We start from the raw sequence: 17,899 nt of genomic DNA, 5'->3' as shown, positions 1-17,899 counted from the left end.
CGGAATATGTCATGCAATAAATTCAGCACTTACTCAAGTGCTTCAACTAACAATAATATCAAGAAACAAGGTCGAAAGAGGGATCGATTTTGCGAATTGGTACGAGGCCCGACGTTTCGAAATAAAACGTCATATTTGTGCGCTGGGAAATACTTGTTACTATGGATACGACGCTCTTGTTTACAGACTCGGGAGTTTTTGGGGTTGTCGGCCATGGCAAAGACAACAGTCATGCCCTCAAAAGTGCATCTAGAAATTGTCGGCTTGATTAAAGAACATGATTTTCATGTTGCCACGAATATTGCTGAGGTAAACGAGTTTCTCCAAAGGGACATCCTGAGTTTCATGTTGAATTAATTAGTGAATTGACGTTAACCCTACTTGTATCTGTTTACTCTCTATAATACTTCTAGGGACTAAAACAGAAGTTTCCTGATGCATTTTTGGATCCAACAATTCATCCATTACTCGAATGTGACTGGCACACATATCTGTGGAACAAGAAAAGGGTAGGTAAGTCATCTGATTACATTTACTGTAAGTCCAATTGGACCAGGGAAACTATTCATGAAGAGCAAAACTATATGGTCCAACTGGGACTGGGTAGCTGTGATGAGGGCTCAGGCTCTGCACAATGTTTTATACGCTGCAGATGACTTCATCTAAAATGAATGATGAATAATGCTGTCATGAATAATGGAGGCAGATGTACCAGCCACCGCAGTCTGCCTAGCTAAGAGGTGTAGTGTCAGTATTTAGCTTCAGCTGAAGTGTGGTGCAGTTTGACGTTAGAGTTATTATGAAATTCTGAATCAGACCACATCCGTTGTGCAACACTTCTGATTCAAGGAACTGCGTGGGGAAGTGTGGCAGTTCTCCAGCAACCTGATGTGCTTTCTGAATGGCCATCTCCTTGGAAATGAGACAGATCTCGTCAGCTGGGCTAAGAATCAGTGGGAGTTCACTTTCACCCGGCCGCAGGCATTTTATCTGGCCCTCACTGAAGACTGCTACTCCAAACACCTCCACAGAACAGGGGCAAGTCGACACTACAGTCACAAAGCATAGATAGATAAAAAGATGGATGTGTTGGCAATCTGCAAAGCTCATGTTCCTTTAAGATCTAGCACAGGAAGCAAGTTTTTGACGTCTATATATCACATTTTGGTCGTAATTATCTCATCCTACATTTTTCATTTCATATTCCCTTATTAGCTTGACAAAAAAACAGGATATTTAATTAAGTTTTCCCTTCCTGTCAGCTTTCAAACCCCTCCTTCACATTACTGGATTAGCTATTGACATGCAACTGACTACTGACATTTTTTGAGGTTAATGTATAGCAAGATATGCAAACTGTCAACAGTCATATTTACAGTCATCAGTCTCTATAAAAATGATTATCATGTTTGTTAGTCCTTACTTTAAGATTATTGTTACAAGACCTTGAGAAACATAGAAGAAAAAAAGAATATGTATTTGCATTGTTATATTGAATTTATTTCTTGACAGCTTCATCTCTTTCTTTTCACTTTAGCATCAATTTGTCTTCATGGACATTGAGATTCGAGGAGAATCAGTAGGAAGGCTTTTGTTTGAGGTGAGGCAGCATGACACATGAGGCATGGGATCCAAGTGAATTGATTTTCACATTGCTTGTCTATACCTCTTAACCAATGATTGCCAGTATTATGATTTTTCTCACCATCCCTTGTCACCACAGATGATGGAATTTTAAGGTATTGGTCCTCACAGAATAGCATGTTATAGTGTCACACGTCTCTTCCCTCTCTCCAGCTGTTCTCAGATGTGTGTCCAAAGACGTCGGAGAACTTCCAGGCCCTGTGCACAGGAGAGCGCGGCCTGTCCCAGAGCAGCCTCATGCTGTGCTACAAGGGCTCTGTGTTCCACCGTGTGGTGCCCAACGGCTGGGTGCAAGGCGGAGGTACAGCCCATAACAGTCCTGTTAATAAAATGTATTTCATTCTCAATGGCTTCATATTGTTCATGTCAATTTTTGGCATCCTACTTTAGTGTTAGTGCAATTAGTTTTGTTCTCACTGGATATTTTTTATCTCCTCATGGAATGCAAACTCATCACCTGGTAACGCCATCTTTCAATATTGCAGATATTTCTCCAGCAGGAAAAGGCAACGGAGGAGAGTCAGTCTATGGAGCAACTTTTGAAGGTATAGACACAAACAGTCCTTGGAAACCTACAGTAGCACCATGCACATGCACTGTGAACATGTTTCTAGATTTTTATGTACTGTCCATAAACTATAATTTGTGTGTGTGTGTGTCCTCTCTTCCTTTAGATGAGAGCTTTGCAGTTTCCCACACCAAGCGGGGCATTCTAGGAATGGCCAACCAGGGTCGCCATAGCAACGGATCCCAGTTCTACATCACCCTGCAGCCGGCTCCCTGGATGGATAGGAAATACGTTGCTTTTGGGTTCGTGTCACTGATTTGATTTGAGGGATGACTTTCTAGCTCTCCACTTCTGTGTCATCGCAGATCTCTCTCTTACAGTTTTGACCATGGATTGATGTCAATGTATTTTGAAGATTTTGTTAGTTTTTAGTAACATTAGCAGTAGTAATCCTTTCTTTTTTTCTTTCTAGTCAACTGGTTGAAGGTTCAGATGTCCTGAGGAGACTAGAAGAGGTCCCAAGTTACAACGAAAGACCCAAGACTGAATGTAGAGTTGCAGATTGTGGAGTGTTTGAGCCATAATACCAAAGCATTGATTACGATTGCTGCTTTTTTCAGTGAGTTTTTCCAACATTTTTTATTTTGTCATTTATTTTTTCATAAGTTGTGTGTAACACGTTAAGAATGTGAATAAACATCTGCCTAAAAAGCATTTTGTCTATCTAGAAACCCTTTGTAATAGACCTATATGTTTGTTATGTATGCTGAATTTGACATTTCCATAGTTTTAAGAATTTACATGACAATCCTGACCCGTGCAGATCTGTTTACATCTGTTTATATCATGCATGACTTTGATTAAAAAAAAAAAAGTGTTTTGTTTCCTTTGTTCCCTGCAACTGGCATCATTGCATGCCATCAAAAAGTCCAGTGTGTATGAGAGAGAGCGAAAGAGGGAACTACATTTTTCTTAGTGAAAACTGTAATTAGACTATGACTACTCAGAATGATAAATTAAGATACCCACATAGTGAGGGAGAGTTTGATGTGCAACTTGTGGCTCTGAAATTATGTTATGATGGTTATGCTGTATGCAAATGCCAGTTTTTTTTTTCTCATACATCCAGAAGAGGGTGTCTGAGGGACACCTGACGGGCCAAGCAGTTTGTAACTGTAAGTAGTGGTGTGAGAAGTGATTTTTAGCGCATTAATATTGAAATTAACTGTTCTGCGTCACATGTACTTTTGTCTTGTATGTTTGAGCCAACGTGGCCCAGCCAATCAGAAGTGAGAATTAGCCGTTTTATAAATGACAATTTTAAGTAACCCTCTCCCTCCTGCCTTCAAGGCAGCAGCCAGGAAATGACTACGCCGCTTGATTTTTCTCCCCACCCTCCCAGTAAAAAGTGCCACATGACCTGTCAAGTAGGAAGTGGCGAGCTAGCCAGCAACAGCAGCAGCAACGCAAGACGGGGAGGAAACCCAAATCTCAGAAATCTCATTCTCGACGTTTCTTAGCAAGTACGTCTTTCTGGTCGAACAAGCGGAGCAATAAGTTGACTACAATTATGTTCTCCAAAGTTGTGTTTTTCACTGTAGTTGTGGCTGTGATTGGCGCATCAGCAGCAACAGTCGCAGGTAAGTTTGTAACCTCTCATTGCTGAGCTAGCGGCTAGCTACAGCCAACCGTCCCTCCTTAGCTATGCTCAAGACGTCCGTATTTATTAGCCTGTAAAATGATTTAAATATTTGTCTATCTGCTGTTTCCCCGACAGTAGAGGGGGAATTAGTCAGTTTGGTGCTTAATTTGAGTGTTGTCAGTCACCCTGTTTCTGATTTAGTAAAAAAATAAATCCTTCCTGGCAACATGTCAATTTTATTTCCACGTTGGCCAGCGGCAGTGAAGTTGCCAAAGCCAGCTAGCGCCTTAGCTACTAGCACGCTAAGTGCACTGAAATGAAATAGAAAGTAAGTCAATTATGACATGAGGTGAGGTGCGAGGAGTAGGCTGCTGAGTTGAATCCCCTGATCAGACACAAAACAGGTCTAACGCTCGTTGTCAGGTCCAGATGATCAGTGAAAGCACCAGAACAGCTTATTATGTAACAGCCTTACATTACATTACAGCCCCCTTTGCCCGTCAGTTAGGTGATACACTTGATTTTATTATATTGTAATATTCAACTATGTCTTTGCTCATAAGTAAAATATCGTTTGCTGTGACGTTGGTATTTCAAGTGTTTTGTTACAAGTTCCATTGGATGGCACCTTTGGGACAGCTACAATTTCACCTGTCTTTTCTCTTAGGTTTAGACAGCTACATTTACCGACTAACTATATCTGATTGATTGTTCCTTTGCAGATGTTTGTTCCGGGCTGCCATGTGAGTCATGTACAGCCAATAGTGATTGCCAGTGGATGAACTGCACATCATGTGAGTATTTTTCTAGATGTATGGCTGTGGAGAGAGGCACAGGTTGGTCTTTGTGTATCCTAAATTGCCCAGGCTGCTGAATTGATAAGACATGATTCTTGGCTATGGAGAGAATGTATGGCAGTGGATGCTGTTTTTTTTGATGACATCATCCCCATTTCCCAAAAGCCCAAGCAGTACCATAATCCTCTGGCAGCACCAAGGTTGTTGATCTGGGCAGGCTGGTTGAGGCTGTAAATTGTTGGCACCCATCTCCTAGATAGGCCTGAATTCTGAGCTTGATTGCCATGATTCATTTTTTTTATCAAGATACATTCATTTTAGAAAATAAACAGACGTTGCTTGGTTTGTCAGAATTTCATGTGCTTTGGATATGTAAGTCCAATTTATTGCTGATTGGAGATTATGGTTTTTACTGCCTTTTGCCTTTTTGTCCTGATGCTGTCCCCAAATATAGGAATGTCTTCTGGATCCTGAGGAGGAATATTGTGCCATTCTGTAATTTCATTATGTTAATGGAAATATCTGTCTAAACACGAGTCCTCTGAATATGAGAAATGCACCATAGAGTGGATGTTGAGAAATATGCTGCAGTGGTTGTTTTTCAGCCTAATGTGGAAGTATGCAGCTTGTGATGGGAATAATGCATCAAACAGTAAAACTAAATGGCCGTAACAAAACTGCATGACAGACTTTGTTTCCTGAGTCAACCAAAGTCTTTCCATGCGCTGCCTACTGTCCCTGTGGCTTAGTAGGTCACTCTTCAGTGACATGTTGGAGGGAGGAGCTGACTGTTTGCATGTTGATGTTATCAGTGTCGGGAATTGAAGTTATATTGTTTTATGGGTAAGGCAGAGATCATTGGACATATTCTTTTATTTGCAAGGCTTAACAGGTGTGACTTTGTATGATTGTTGATATGCGTCTGGCTAATTGTTTGGGGCCTTGGGGACTTCTGATAGACTCCGGGCCTAAACATGAAACTTGGTAGTAGAAGGACTTACTATAATATTTGCTTGAGTTTAGTATGTGTACTCAGACACACACACACACACACACACACACACACACACACACACACACACACGCACACAAACACACACACAGGTTGCCATGCCTCTACTGGCCATGATGAAGATGGACAGGAGAGGAAGCAAGGGGATGTATGGCAGGAAGCCTGTAATATCCTCACAGTGGAGAGCAGAAGGAAGGAGTGCATAACGGCTCGAGTGAGAGGCAGAGGGTGCAGATGAGGCAGAAGATTAGCTTCATCTTAGTTCATGTTGGATTCAGGGGTGTAGCTGAGGACGTGATCCCATCTTATATTTAAATAGTGATTAGTGATTAGTGCTTAGCAAATCAGTTAACCAAGCTGCTACATCAGTGCACTACATTAGTGGGACAAGCCCAGGTACTTCACCTCTCAAGGGAGCTGGCCTGTTGAATATACACACCCACAGGAAGCTTTGATTCTCCCCGGGACAGGCTGCAGTGAGATGGAGATGAGATTCCACACCCTCCCGTATTGTCTTCCTGTGTGAAATGGGGCTGGTCCCGTAATGATAACAGATGAGGTTAAGTGGTCGAACAGGACAGGCCAGATAATAATATCGTACCTCTTCTCAGAAAGCCAGAAAGTGTGCATGGTTGGGCCCATTTCGTTTCCCTAGGGGCTGGTTTACTGTTACACTATACATGAGGAAATAACATGAGGAAAAAAACAAAACAAAGGAAAAACAAGTATGTCAAGTTCTGTCCTCTGATTCAGATTGTAGTCATCATGATGAATGTTTTAGCATACATAGTCTATGTTTTTATTGTGGACAAGTTTTGATTATCAGTCATTTATTTTCATTGTTCACCTGATGTTGGTGTAAACAAGCTCATGGCTCACTTTAGTGCCAACATGGCTGTCAGTTTCAGGGAAGGTTTGGGATATTTTTTTGCACTTGTTCCTCTCTACCTCTACCCCAGCAGCCCAAAGGCTCCGCTCAGTGCAGTCACACGCCAGAGCGAACGACTCACACCAACCTACTACGCAGGATACAGGCAGCCGGAACAACGCTGACAGCTCACCACACACACACACACACACACACACACGCCCGGCAGCCCCAGAGCTAATGCTTCTCACAAGCCCAACAACAGATCACCTATTAGATATGAACTCAGCAAAAACCGGAAAGGTCAGCTCTGGCTGGAGAAGATGTTTTGTGCTAAAGTACAGGCTAGCTGAGCTGCTGCAGTGAGCTAACGCCTGCCACACTGTCATTACCAGACTTATCTTTGGTTTAGGGATTTTGTGTAAACAAGCCTTTGGCGTCAGAAGCACATTTCCCTGCAGCCCCGTATTTAAATGCTCCAGAGCTTTACACGTGTACACGCAAGCTTCGGAGCGGCTCTAAGTACAGGCCGTAGTCTGTGACAAAGCTTGTTGAGTTGCCCTTAACCTGGAGGCTGTTTTCTGTGCTAAGCTGGGCCCTTGAGGCTTTCACTGTCACCCCTGGCTTGAGCTAGCAGTGGACTTAACTTGTGGTGATGATGTCACCGTCTTTCTGGAAAGTGTGAGAGCCAGTCCCACCTTTCGCAGCTGCCTGTGAGATAACAGCCCTCTCTCCTCCTGGCAAGGCAGAAAGCCCCCCTAGACATACGTGTGTTAACAGCAGCGTGGGATCACATGCGGGAGGTGGAAAAAAATAACGGAACCACCACATGCAAAAGGACTTAAGCTTTGAAGTAACAAAATCACAGTTACAAGGGCAGTGAGTCATTCAACTGTAAGCTTTAAAAGAAGCTTTGTCACCACTTTTTCATGTGAGTTTTCAAAGTATCGTGCGGCAAGAGTTCCAGAGTTGGCAAATAGTCGAATCGAAGTGCATCAGTCACAAAAAAGAAAAATTAGGTGAGGGGACCAGTCTAGAAAATCATGACAGTATATGACAAACCTGGACAAACTGCATTGGCAAAGGATGCCTGTGTCATGGTGGTGGATCTGTAATGATATGGGCAGCCATCTGGTATAATGACCAAGGAAGAAATACGAGGCCATTTTACAGGTCCAGGTGCCACCCTATGGTGTACACCCTGATCCCTCATGACGTACAGTAGGTCACTCTTCAGTCACACTTTGGAGGGAGGAACTGACTTGTTTGCATGTTGATGTTATCAGTATTGGGAATTTAAGTTATATTTTTTTATGGCTACGGCTGAGATCATTCAGACATGTTCTTTTATCTACAAGGTTTAACAGGTTTGTCATATATTTTCAGATGTTTGTGTGACTTTGTATGATTGTTGGTTTGGAACCACAGATATGCTTCTGGCTAATTGTTTGGGGCCTTGGGGACTTCTGATAGAGCCCGGGCCTAAACATGAAACTTGGTTGGTAGTAAAAGGCCTTACTATAATGTTTGCCCGAGTTTAGTATGTGTACTCAGATACAACCACACACACACACACACACACACACACACACACACACACACACACACACACACACACACACACACACACACACACACACACACACACACACACACACACACACACACACACAGGTTGCCATGCCTCTACTGGCCATGATGAAGATGGACAGGGGAGGAAGCAAGGGGATGTATGGCAGGAAGCCTGCAATATCCTCACAGTGGAGAGCAGAAGGAAGGAGTGCATAACGGCTCGAGTGAGAGGCAGAGGGTGCAGATGAGGAAGAAGATTAGCTTCGTGTGTGCCTTGTCTTCATCTTAGTTTGTGTTGGGTTGAGGACATGGATATACTGTGATCCCATCTTATATTTAAATAGTGATTAGACTGATGGATAGGAATATGCATAATGTACCCCTGACTACACTACTGATCGGATCTATCTAGATGTAAACACCATTGAAGCTTTGTTGAAATGCTTAGCTGGTTTATGATTGGTTTAAAAAATATATATATAGGAAATCACGCAGAGGAAGTGGCGATATGACAACCGTTTTGCGTATCATTTCACTTTTTCAGTTACCCCACTTCCTGAAGTTCATCAAATCGGCAATTAAAGTCATGAATTATGCCCTGTAAACTGTGCCTGCATTTCACATGTTTTTTTTTTGTTTGTTTTTTATGTTTGCAGTTGGCGTTTTTCACTCTATGTAAATATTTTATTGTGGAACGTGTTGCATATTTTACAATAGAAACCAGTCAGCACTGGCAGTCAATATAAAGCTGCAGGTGGTAGTGGTGACTTTTCTTCCTTACGACATTCTTAGCATTCTACATCAGAAGCAATCTTAATTTTTTAAGAGCATCATTCATTAAGATGCTTTTGGGAAACCCACCATAACCTTAAGATGCTTCTTACGATGTACTTCTGAACATCTTAGGCTTCCAATGCTTCTGGGTAACGCAGCTCAGGATTTGTACAGCAGCATTCCTCGGAGGAATGGAGCTGTTCTGAAAGCAAAGGGTGGCCACTGAATCTTGCCCATCCAAGCCGCCAAGAATAAAGATATTACAGATTTGGGAAGATTTTGGATTATTAAAATTCCAAACATATTAAGAATTTCAAATGTCCACCTGCACATAGTCAAAAAAGACCCTGCTTAGTCTGCTTTTTTAAAAATGTGTGCGTCACCAAGGAAATTTCAAACAAAGGTGCATAAGTAAGTGAATGCAGTTGTGTGCCTATTTGGACAACTCGTCATTTCAGATTTCTGATGTTTGAATGTCTTTTACTAAAGATTCTTATGAAAACTGTCCACTTTTTGAGCTGAACGACAGCAGTCAAGTGAAGATATTGGGTGTGGAAAGAATGCATAGTCACATGGTGGTGCTGTCAGTAGTCATGACTCATGGGTAGGACCTCACTGTGTCTCTGGCTGACACTGAAGCAAGTCGATTCTTGAGTTGGTTGATTGTCCCCCACCAAAAGGGGGACTATGGATCGGTCTCCGTCCGTTCGTTCGTTAGTTTGTTAGTCACACTGTAACGTTGACTTTGTGCCGCTAGGGGGCGGCATTGACAATGAATGGGGACTCAGTGGTAAAGCAGGTCATACAGTTAAAGTTATCATACAATGTGGGGGACAATGGATGGGGACTCAGTGGTAAAGCAGTACAGTTAAAGTTATCATAGGTAACATAATAGTCTATACATGCTACACACTTGGAGACATCAGACTGGGTTGCTGTGTTGAAGTGAGAGTCAATGGAGAATTTTTGGGCAAACCTCTAACCACAAGACACTGTAGTTATTGTACAGTTGTTGTACTGTTATTGCACTCATCACTGCACTACACCACTTACCTACTGTGCAATACCATATAACACTTATCATTTAGCATTTATATTATTCATAAAACTCACGCTCCTGGTGTTGTATGTTATATTGTATATTGTATTATAAACTGTATTGTGGTGTACATTGTGTAATGTACGGATTGTATTTATTGCATATTGTAGTTCTTATATTTTGTACTGTATTGAGTAAAAACAGGACCATTACAGTTACTACATTTGAAGATATAACTTGTAAGCCTAATTCTGAGGAGAGTAGGCAACAGAAATATATGGTCAATCTCTCCTTTCATTGTCCCATACGAAAATGCTAATACAATTTCACTCATATTTCAAGTACACTCAGCAATCACTGACTGACCCAAGGGTGGAACTACATCACTGGTGGGGGACAACATGTTTACTATTTGCTTGTTCAACTTCTGGAGGTCCATCTTTCTATAGTTAACAGTCTGTACAGTATGTAAGTCTGTACACCAGTAAAATTGTCTTTCACAGGTAAATGAATAAAGTCTGTGGCATGAATCAATAGTTACAAGGAGTAGAGGGAGCTCCGTCTCTACTGAAACAATAACTCACCGCTGTTGTTACTTTATTAAATGGAGAAATCAATAGTTCACTGAGTCTGTATTTTGACTTGTTTTTGTCAAGGCATTTGGGACAGGCAAGACTTTATGGTTGGGCAAAGTCCCTTGCTGTCACAACATAGTTAATTAGTAATAGGATCAGACAATAAGAAAGCAAACACCTAGATGATCAGGCTATGACTCAGCGGATGAAGACTGACACAAACTCATGTAAAATGTCTTCAGGTGTAACTTATTCCACAGGCAAGAAATTTGACCTGCAAAGCCTCATATTTTCTATTCTTAATGACTTTTTTTTTTTTTTAGCTGAAAACAAGTAGGGATGGTTGTTTTTTTCTTTTTGAGATAAAATAACATTTGAAATACCACACCACAGACATTTTCTAGGCCTTTGTGTAAATTCAGCACACTCTCCTAGGCTAGATAAAAGACCGCCCTATTTTTGAAGTAATTGGCTCAGCCAAACCAAGTTCAACACACACACACACGCAAGCAGCACTTGCAGGTCACCTGTACACAATGTGTTCCAACAATTGGCTGTAAAAATATAATCAGACTGATTCCGATTGTGTTTTTCAAGTCCAATACTGATTGTCTACCAATATATCGATGCATCACTAGTCTTCAGGTCATACCACTCTATTTAAAAATTCAGGTGTTATTTCCTTGAGTATTAAATATCATTCTCAGATCAGTTCAAAGTAAGTGGGAATCTGGGGAAAACCATTTGGAGAAAAATCATATTAATAATGAGTATTGGCTCTGTATTGGATAATTTCCTTTAGAGGAAATGGTACAACAGCTACACAGAACAGTGGTGTAGTGGTTAGAGTGTCTGACCTGAAACTGGGGGATTGGTGGTTGAATCTGCATCTGGGTCATACCAAAGACTTTGGACCTGATGCCTCTCTGCTTGGCACTCGGCACTAAAAGATATAGAGGTATAGCGGTGCTCCTAAGTGTCACACAGCACAGAAACTGGTGACAAGCACCTGGCCTATGAATCACCTCGGCTTAAACAAGGCTCAATTATTTAATACCAGAGGTTGTTAGAGAAAGACACGGTGGTCTAATATAAATTAGCCGGTGGTTATGGGTTCTGCTGCTCAGAGAGTATAGTGAATGGGAGAGTAATTTTTTTGGACGCACGATGATTGTTGCCGCTTATTTGTGCTTCTACGCCTTAATGAGTTGTATTTAATGATAGTGCTATGAGGTCTGAATAAGAAAATGAGCTCTTACCTAATTGTCTGTGTTGTCATCTCAAATGAACTGCCCCAGGTTCGCCCATATTGATCAATTTAAAACTGAAATTCAGTGGTATACCCCTTTTAACATAATGAAATCTGCTTTGGACTGCATGGGTAAATTGTATTTGCGTAAAGTGTGATTCAAGCATTTAATTCATGATATTTTTGTCCCTCCAGCAACCCCCTCCTGTCTCAATGTGGCTAGTCTGGCAGATAACGATACCTGCACCAATGCTAGCTGCTCAGGTAAGGAGAGTCCTCTAAATTTGGAAGTGCAGAATTATTACCATTTTGCAGCTTTTACATGTTCTTTGAGGCCTGAACAGAATCTGCAGACTCCTATGACGCTTAAGAAACAAAAAGGAAATATTACACAGAATTCAGTTTTTCCACATTTATTTCAACACAGATAAGGAAAGTCAGATTCTGTTTGGGCCTAGCTATGCTCTATGGTGTTAGTTGATGGGTCTCAACACTTGTGGTCCTTCCCTCATTTGCTCTCCTCTTCCCCAAATGGCCTCTCTGTCCATTTGGGTCCAAAAGGCTTGGGCAGGTGTAGGCCTTTATTTTCACCTGCCCAAGGGAAATGGTGAGGGAGCATTTTGTGATATATGGACTTAACCTTGTTGTGGCGTGCTTTTCTTTCCCCTCTTACACCCGGTGCTGGTGTCGGTTCCCTCCTATAGCCATAACACCTGCGACCCAGGCTCCAACTGTCCTTGCTTCTGTGACTGCTTCCCTTCCTACCTCAACCACTCCTACTACAATCTCCCCTCCCCCTGTCACCACCAACGGCAGCACCCCAGAGCCCACCACAGGTAACCAGCCGCTAAAACCCTCCGCTACTCCCTGTCTTAAGTCTCTAGTCCACGGGACAAAGAGGGATTGAAATGTACTTGTGAATAGTTTTATTGGGATTTCTTAACCAAGTCAAATGGCTTAGCGCTGTGATGGCTAATGGATGTGTTCCCGCTGTGACCCGACTACAGCCAATGCAACGGTTCCTTCCACCTCCACCGCTGGCCCAACTCAAAATGGTACCGTTTCTCCCCCTGGCACCACTGCCAGTTCAAGTAAGTGGCAAAACCTGACTGAGATTGTGGTAGAAAAAGATGCTGATCGTATTTTATAAGGTTTATCCTAAAGCCTACATAGGGATGGAGTTAAGTTGCCTCTGTTCTCCCCTGTCCCTTCCGTCCCCGCAGATGGAACCCTCACAACCGCCACGGCAGTCACCCCCTCTACCGCCCCACACAAGGACTCCACTTTTGACGCTGCCAGCTTCATCGGTGGAATAGTGCTGGTCCTGGGGCTGCAGGCGGTGATCTTCTTCCTCTACAAATTCTGCAAGTCCAAGGACCGCAACTACCACACCCTTTGAAGCAGCCGTGCCGTTCAGACCCCTTGGATCCACAACACTCACCCTCTCCCCACCAACTAGAACCTTCTGAGAAGACTCGGCACACTCTCTCACACTCATCATGACGGCCTCAAACAGTGTTTTCTGGCAAGGGTTCCTTGATGTTTGGTGTTGTGCCACTTGTGGTTTAGGCCTGCCCCAGTGCTGCAGTTGTAGACTATATGTAGCCACCCACGCATGCCTGTATGTATGATATTCACTTTGCACCAACTAGTGCAACTAAATGGATCCCCAGTGATATGGCATTTAAGCCTTGAGCATAGAGGATTACATCATCTTGTAGCTACTCCCACCCCCATCATGCAGTTAGTCATTCTGCGTAGACCATTTTCTAGTGCTGACTTGAGGGAGTTGATATTATTTACAGCCCCTCTCCTCACGGCTCCCTCAATATTTCACCTGCCAGTTAAAGAACCAGTCATTTAGGAAAAGGAGCTTTCTGTCGATGCTTGGGGGTTGGTGCAGCTGCGAACGCTCATTTTGTCTTGCTTTGAAAACACTGTTTGAGTCCCATCTCATTATTAAATGTGATGACTGTGATGATGCAGCGTTGCTTTTAGTCTCTGTCGAATCGTGGGCAGACTCCCTCTCCCTCATGCAGCAGTATCATGTTAATCTACTTACTGTGCTCCTAGATGAAGTGAAAGCTCACGAGGGAGTAAAAGCAACACTCAATCATCCAACGGCAGACTGAAAAATAATGATCCTTTTGGTTAAAGGTCCATTTTGATGGGTGTGACTCCCTTGGCATTTAGGAGTGCTGTGCGTTTTCTGCTATCGACTTGTCTGGGGTCATCTTTGACCCAGTACTAGTAGTTTATCACGACACACACGCCAACTGCCAATGGAGCAGCTCAATGCAATAAACCATGTATCAAGTTCATTCCCCAACCCTTTACCCCCCGACCATTATTTCTCTTCTTTACCGACGTCAAAACGTACCCAGTCGGATCGCTAAACTTGAGCTGGCCCTTCGGCCCCGCTCCAACAGGAGCAGTCAAAGGGGGCCAAGGGGTCAAGATGAAAGATTGTAGTATATATGGGAAATATGAATAATTCATTAGTTTAAATAATGTATAAAATGGAGAGTGAGGAGATAAGGAAAATGGCATGCACCTTCTTGATGTGGACAATGATAGCAGTGAAGTGCCTTTAATGTTAAATGTCTAATATGACTTTAAGAGAGGGGAACTGGAGGAGGATGAGTCTTCTCCTCCTGGCTGAGGCCCGAGTGTCGTCATTAGTGTGTGTGTGAGAAGACTCATGGAAGAAGCGGTATCGCGGTGCTGATATTGGTGAACAGTGAGAACCCTAGTATCCCAGCTGGACTGAAGAGCCTTTTATTGTTGAAGAATACAGTAGATATAGTTGTCACTCGAGGGCCTTGATGAATCGAGACTTATTGATTATTAACATCTGATTGAAGTTTCCCCTGAAAAGCAGAGGACTACTTTCAATGCATGAAACTTTTGGTCTTCTAGCTCTATGGCAATCTAGTATGAGTAAATAATTTGAGAGGAATGGCAAAGGTATTAATTGGGATTCATTTGAAAGACGATGAGTATTGGAGAGTATTTGGATTCAGGCAAAAAATTTGGACTGTTTGAGTGCTGGCTTGGTCAAATGAGCATTGGGTTTCTGATTTTTTTTCTGATTTTGTAGTGTAAAGGAGAGATGGCGGATTAAGTGCAACAACTAGGTGGCCACATAAGAGCTCATGTCAAGTTCTCTAATTAGCTTGCTGCTAACTGTGTGATTTTTGTCCCACTTGTACATAGACATGTCCTGTCTTTCATTTATCTTCTTGGTTTCAACATGTGTAAAGCCAAAATGAAGGAGTGTTTATCAATAGCTTTTGCTTGCAGCGGCTTGTCAGTGTCAAGACTTTTGTTTTTTGAATGTCCTTTTTCTTTTTTGCATTATTGCATGCCTGATGCTTGGAGTTGTGATTTTTTTTCCCCCATTGCATATGCTCTTAAGGATTTAGACACGTGAAAAACCACTTTCTTCTTAACCCATATGCTAGCAGAAAGAATGCCTTGAAACAGTGTGCATTAAGCCAAAGTCCTCAGTTTTGGCATGGAAAATTGAGCATTGCACTGACAAAGCTTTGTTTTGTAACTTTTTTGCCTTTCTAAACGTTTTCATGGTTCAGCCAAAAAAATAAATAAATAATCCGATGCTTGTATGAGAAGTCAATCCTGAATATTTACCGGATAATGGACAAATAATCACCTTGTTGTTTCATATGACCACAAACAGTATGTAATTTATAAGTGCACATGTGACTTTCTTTTGGTCTGCGTAACCTCTGATTTAGTGCTTTCTCTTGATCACCATTAACACGCCTTTCTCACCTGGTGGCATTAGGCTACAGCCCAAAGACCCAACTATGGCGAGTAGGCTACAGAGTTTTGCCTTAGCTGCACCCATTAGCTCAGTCTCTGCATGTGGAGTCCCTTCGCCCTCATTCAGAGAGAAATTCAGCCTTGCCCAACTGTCGAGTGGCGAGCTGTTAAACAGTCGTCCACTGAATCCAGTTGGAGTGCGTTCTCCTTTGGACACGGTAGCTGCATTCCTTAAGAACACAGCATCACATGTTGGCACAGTGGTGACTCAAAACACCTCCAGTATCCATAGATACCAATAGGTGTCCATTGTTCTCTCTCTGTCCGCAGCTTACCCTACAAGTTACTAAGTCAGTTCCTGCACCTCTTTAGGAAAAGTGCCTTATTCAGTTAAATATCCATATAGAGTTCTAGTTTGTCAAATCACTATATGCCACACCTATTAAATAACGAAGGGACTCGGCACTTTCAGACCCCTGTAAAGTGGTTTTCTGTGTTGTCTTCTGCTTAAATGTCTGTTTTTTCTCACACTCAGCCTTAACTTCTTGATCAACGTTTTAACCACAGCGTTTTAACCACAGACTTCCGAGTACACTCTACTACATCATTTTCTCCATAATGGCAACAGTCACATGAAGACTTGAACTCCAATTTCGGTTGTAATTTTCCATTCATGTCCTGAATGTGACCTTCTTCTGGTCGCTTGTTTTCTTTCAAGTAGAATACTGAATTTCAAATCCAATTTTGCCCGTTCTTGTATTCTTGTATGGATGGCTCTCCTTTCAGCTTTGAGTGTGTAATTCCAAGAGTGGCAATTGAAAAGCTTTTAATTCCCTCCTTTGCCTTGTTGCTTTATTACCATGTGCACATATTGCCATAACTTTTGCCTATTGTGTTAGAGGCCATCAGTCTTGTTGGTAGGATTCTTTGGCTTTGCTCTCACCCCACATTGACACACACACACACACACACACACACACACACACACACACACACACACACACACACACATACATACATTCACATACATTCACATACATTCACACACAGTAATATGTAGACACTTGCAGGTGCCACAATGCCTCCCATGATGTTTTATGCTTGGTTTGTGTCCTTTTTTCTCTGAAATCTTGTTTTTTGCCTTGTTTTTTCTAGTGTTCCCTTTAGTTTGACAATGTTCAACCAATAAAGTTTGAATATTGTTAAACAAGTCCTTGTCTTTCCCTTTCTTTTGACAGCAGTATCAACTTTCTTGCAGCTTCTAATTTACATGACAAATCACGACTGGGGCAATGATATGCAGTCAGGTCTCAGTCCAAGGCTTCATCCCCATGGTTACAATTGAAAGGCCAGTTGCCTGGACAACAAAAGGTATCAGGTTCATGCTTTGTTTTGTCTTACCCCGTGTGTGCAGTTAATGCTTTGTCAACAAGCTGTCTTGTTGGCAATGAAATTAACATCAAATCAATGTTGAATCAAATCAAAGTATTCTTATATAGGCTACAATACATCCGGTTATTCTCAGATGCGTTTTGGTCACATATCCGTCTCTATCAGTCCGCTCTTCCTTGGTTATGTAAACAGCAATCGGCATAAACATACGTCTGTACTTTTTACCTTTTACCTTATTGGATAAAGGCCACTGGTGAACCGTGGTTTTCATCAGTACCTGGAGTTTGAAGTTTCACCAAAACAGTTGGGATCATCAACTTTACCTGCTCCTACCTCTTGTTGTGAGGATGCTGGCTTGGGTTTTGAGGGACAATAGGCTCAGAGCCCATTGGGAAAAGCACTGATATCAATGACAGGCATAAACACTGTAGGTGACCTTGTTCATGCTGGTGGACCTCTTGATTTTATGGTCAAGTTAGCTGGCGCTCATGGTAGGCAGTAGTGCCCCCTTTTGGTCAATACATATAAAAATAGCCGTACAGTTCCTATGGTCATAGGTTTTATACTGTATGTAACATAGTTCATCTAGTGGACTATGTCTTTTGCACTCACACACACTGCTCGTCCAGCTTGGTGATGATACTTACTGAATGTGTCATTTAGTGCGCTCTCCCACTGCCATTTCCTCTCTTCAGAGTGTGTGAGAACTCAACAGGATATTAAAGAGGAAATAGGTCCAAAGTTTATCCCATGAATACGCAAACATCGATGACACTGGAATGATTTAGCTTCATGGGTCACACTTAATTTATTTATTTGAACAGTCCAGTGTGGATCAAGTGACTATAATGAGTCACTAAAAAGTCTACTGAGTTTCAGGTGATACTCATAATTGTGTGAAAAGTTGTCTATAGATATTCAATGTCCTGGCTAGGGTTAATCTTAGGGCTGGGTTTAGGGATAGACTCATTTTATAGTCTGTGGTGATTCACCAAATAGACAAGTGACTCTTGGTTGAACATCTACTTTTTGTTACCCGAT

The 17,899-nt window shown here is 42.1% G+C and overlaps 2 protein-coding genes across 3 annotated transcripts; both read left to right on the top strand.

Annotated features, from left to right (window-relative positions):
* Positions 1-231: 231 nt before the first annotated feature.
* ppil6 (peptidylprolyl isomerase (cyclophilin)-like 6) lies at positions 232-2,893 on the top strand. Its single transcript, XM_071516811.1, has 8 exons — positions 232-309; positions 414-509; positions 850-1,038; positions 1,538-1,600; positions 1,798-1,945; positions 2,130-2,189; positions 2,319-2,454; positions 2,625-2,893. Exons 1-8 carry the CDS (start codon positions 232-234, stop codon positions 2,734-2,736), a joined length of 882 nt encoding a protein of 293 aa, XP_071372912.1. The 3' UTR covers positions 2,737-2,893.
* A 699-nt stretch (positions 2,894-3,592) lies between these two features.
* On the top strand, positions 3,593-16,477 carry cd164 (CD164 molecule, sialomucin). 2 transcript variants are annotated; one of them, XM_071516797.1, is made up of 6 exons: positions 3,593-3,792; positions 4,517-4,588; positions 11,876-11,944; positions 12,385-12,516; positions 12,688-12,771; positions 12,904-16,477. In XM_071516797.1, the coding sequence occupies exons 1-6, from the start codon at positions 3,723-3,725 to the stop codon at positions 13,077-13,079; spliced, it is 603 nt and encodes a 200-aa protein (XP_071372898.1). In that variant the 5' UTR covers positions 3,593-3,722; the 3' UTR covers positions 13,080-16,477. The 2 variants fall into 2 exon arrangements, with proteins under 2 accessions (XP_071372898.1, XP_071372899.1); XM_071516798.1 differs by lacking the exon at positions 12,385-12,516.
* The last annotated feature ends 1,422 nt before the right edge of the window (positions 16,478-17,899 follow it).

The sequence above is a fragment of the Centroberyx affinis genome, unplaced genomic scaffold (assembly GCF_046629955.1).
Source record: "Centroberyx affinis isolate AG114_WGS23_722 - 3 ecotype Tasmania unplaced genomic scaffold, CSIRO-AGI_Caff_v1 ptg000431l_1, whole genome shotgun sequence".
Taxonomy (NCBI): Eukaryota; Metazoa; Chordata; class Actinopteri; order Beryciformes; family Berycidae; genus Centroberyx; species Centroberyx affinis.
The sequence above is the reverse complement of the archived record's forward strand: the minus strand, read 5'-3'. Positions and strand labels throughout refer to the sequence as shown.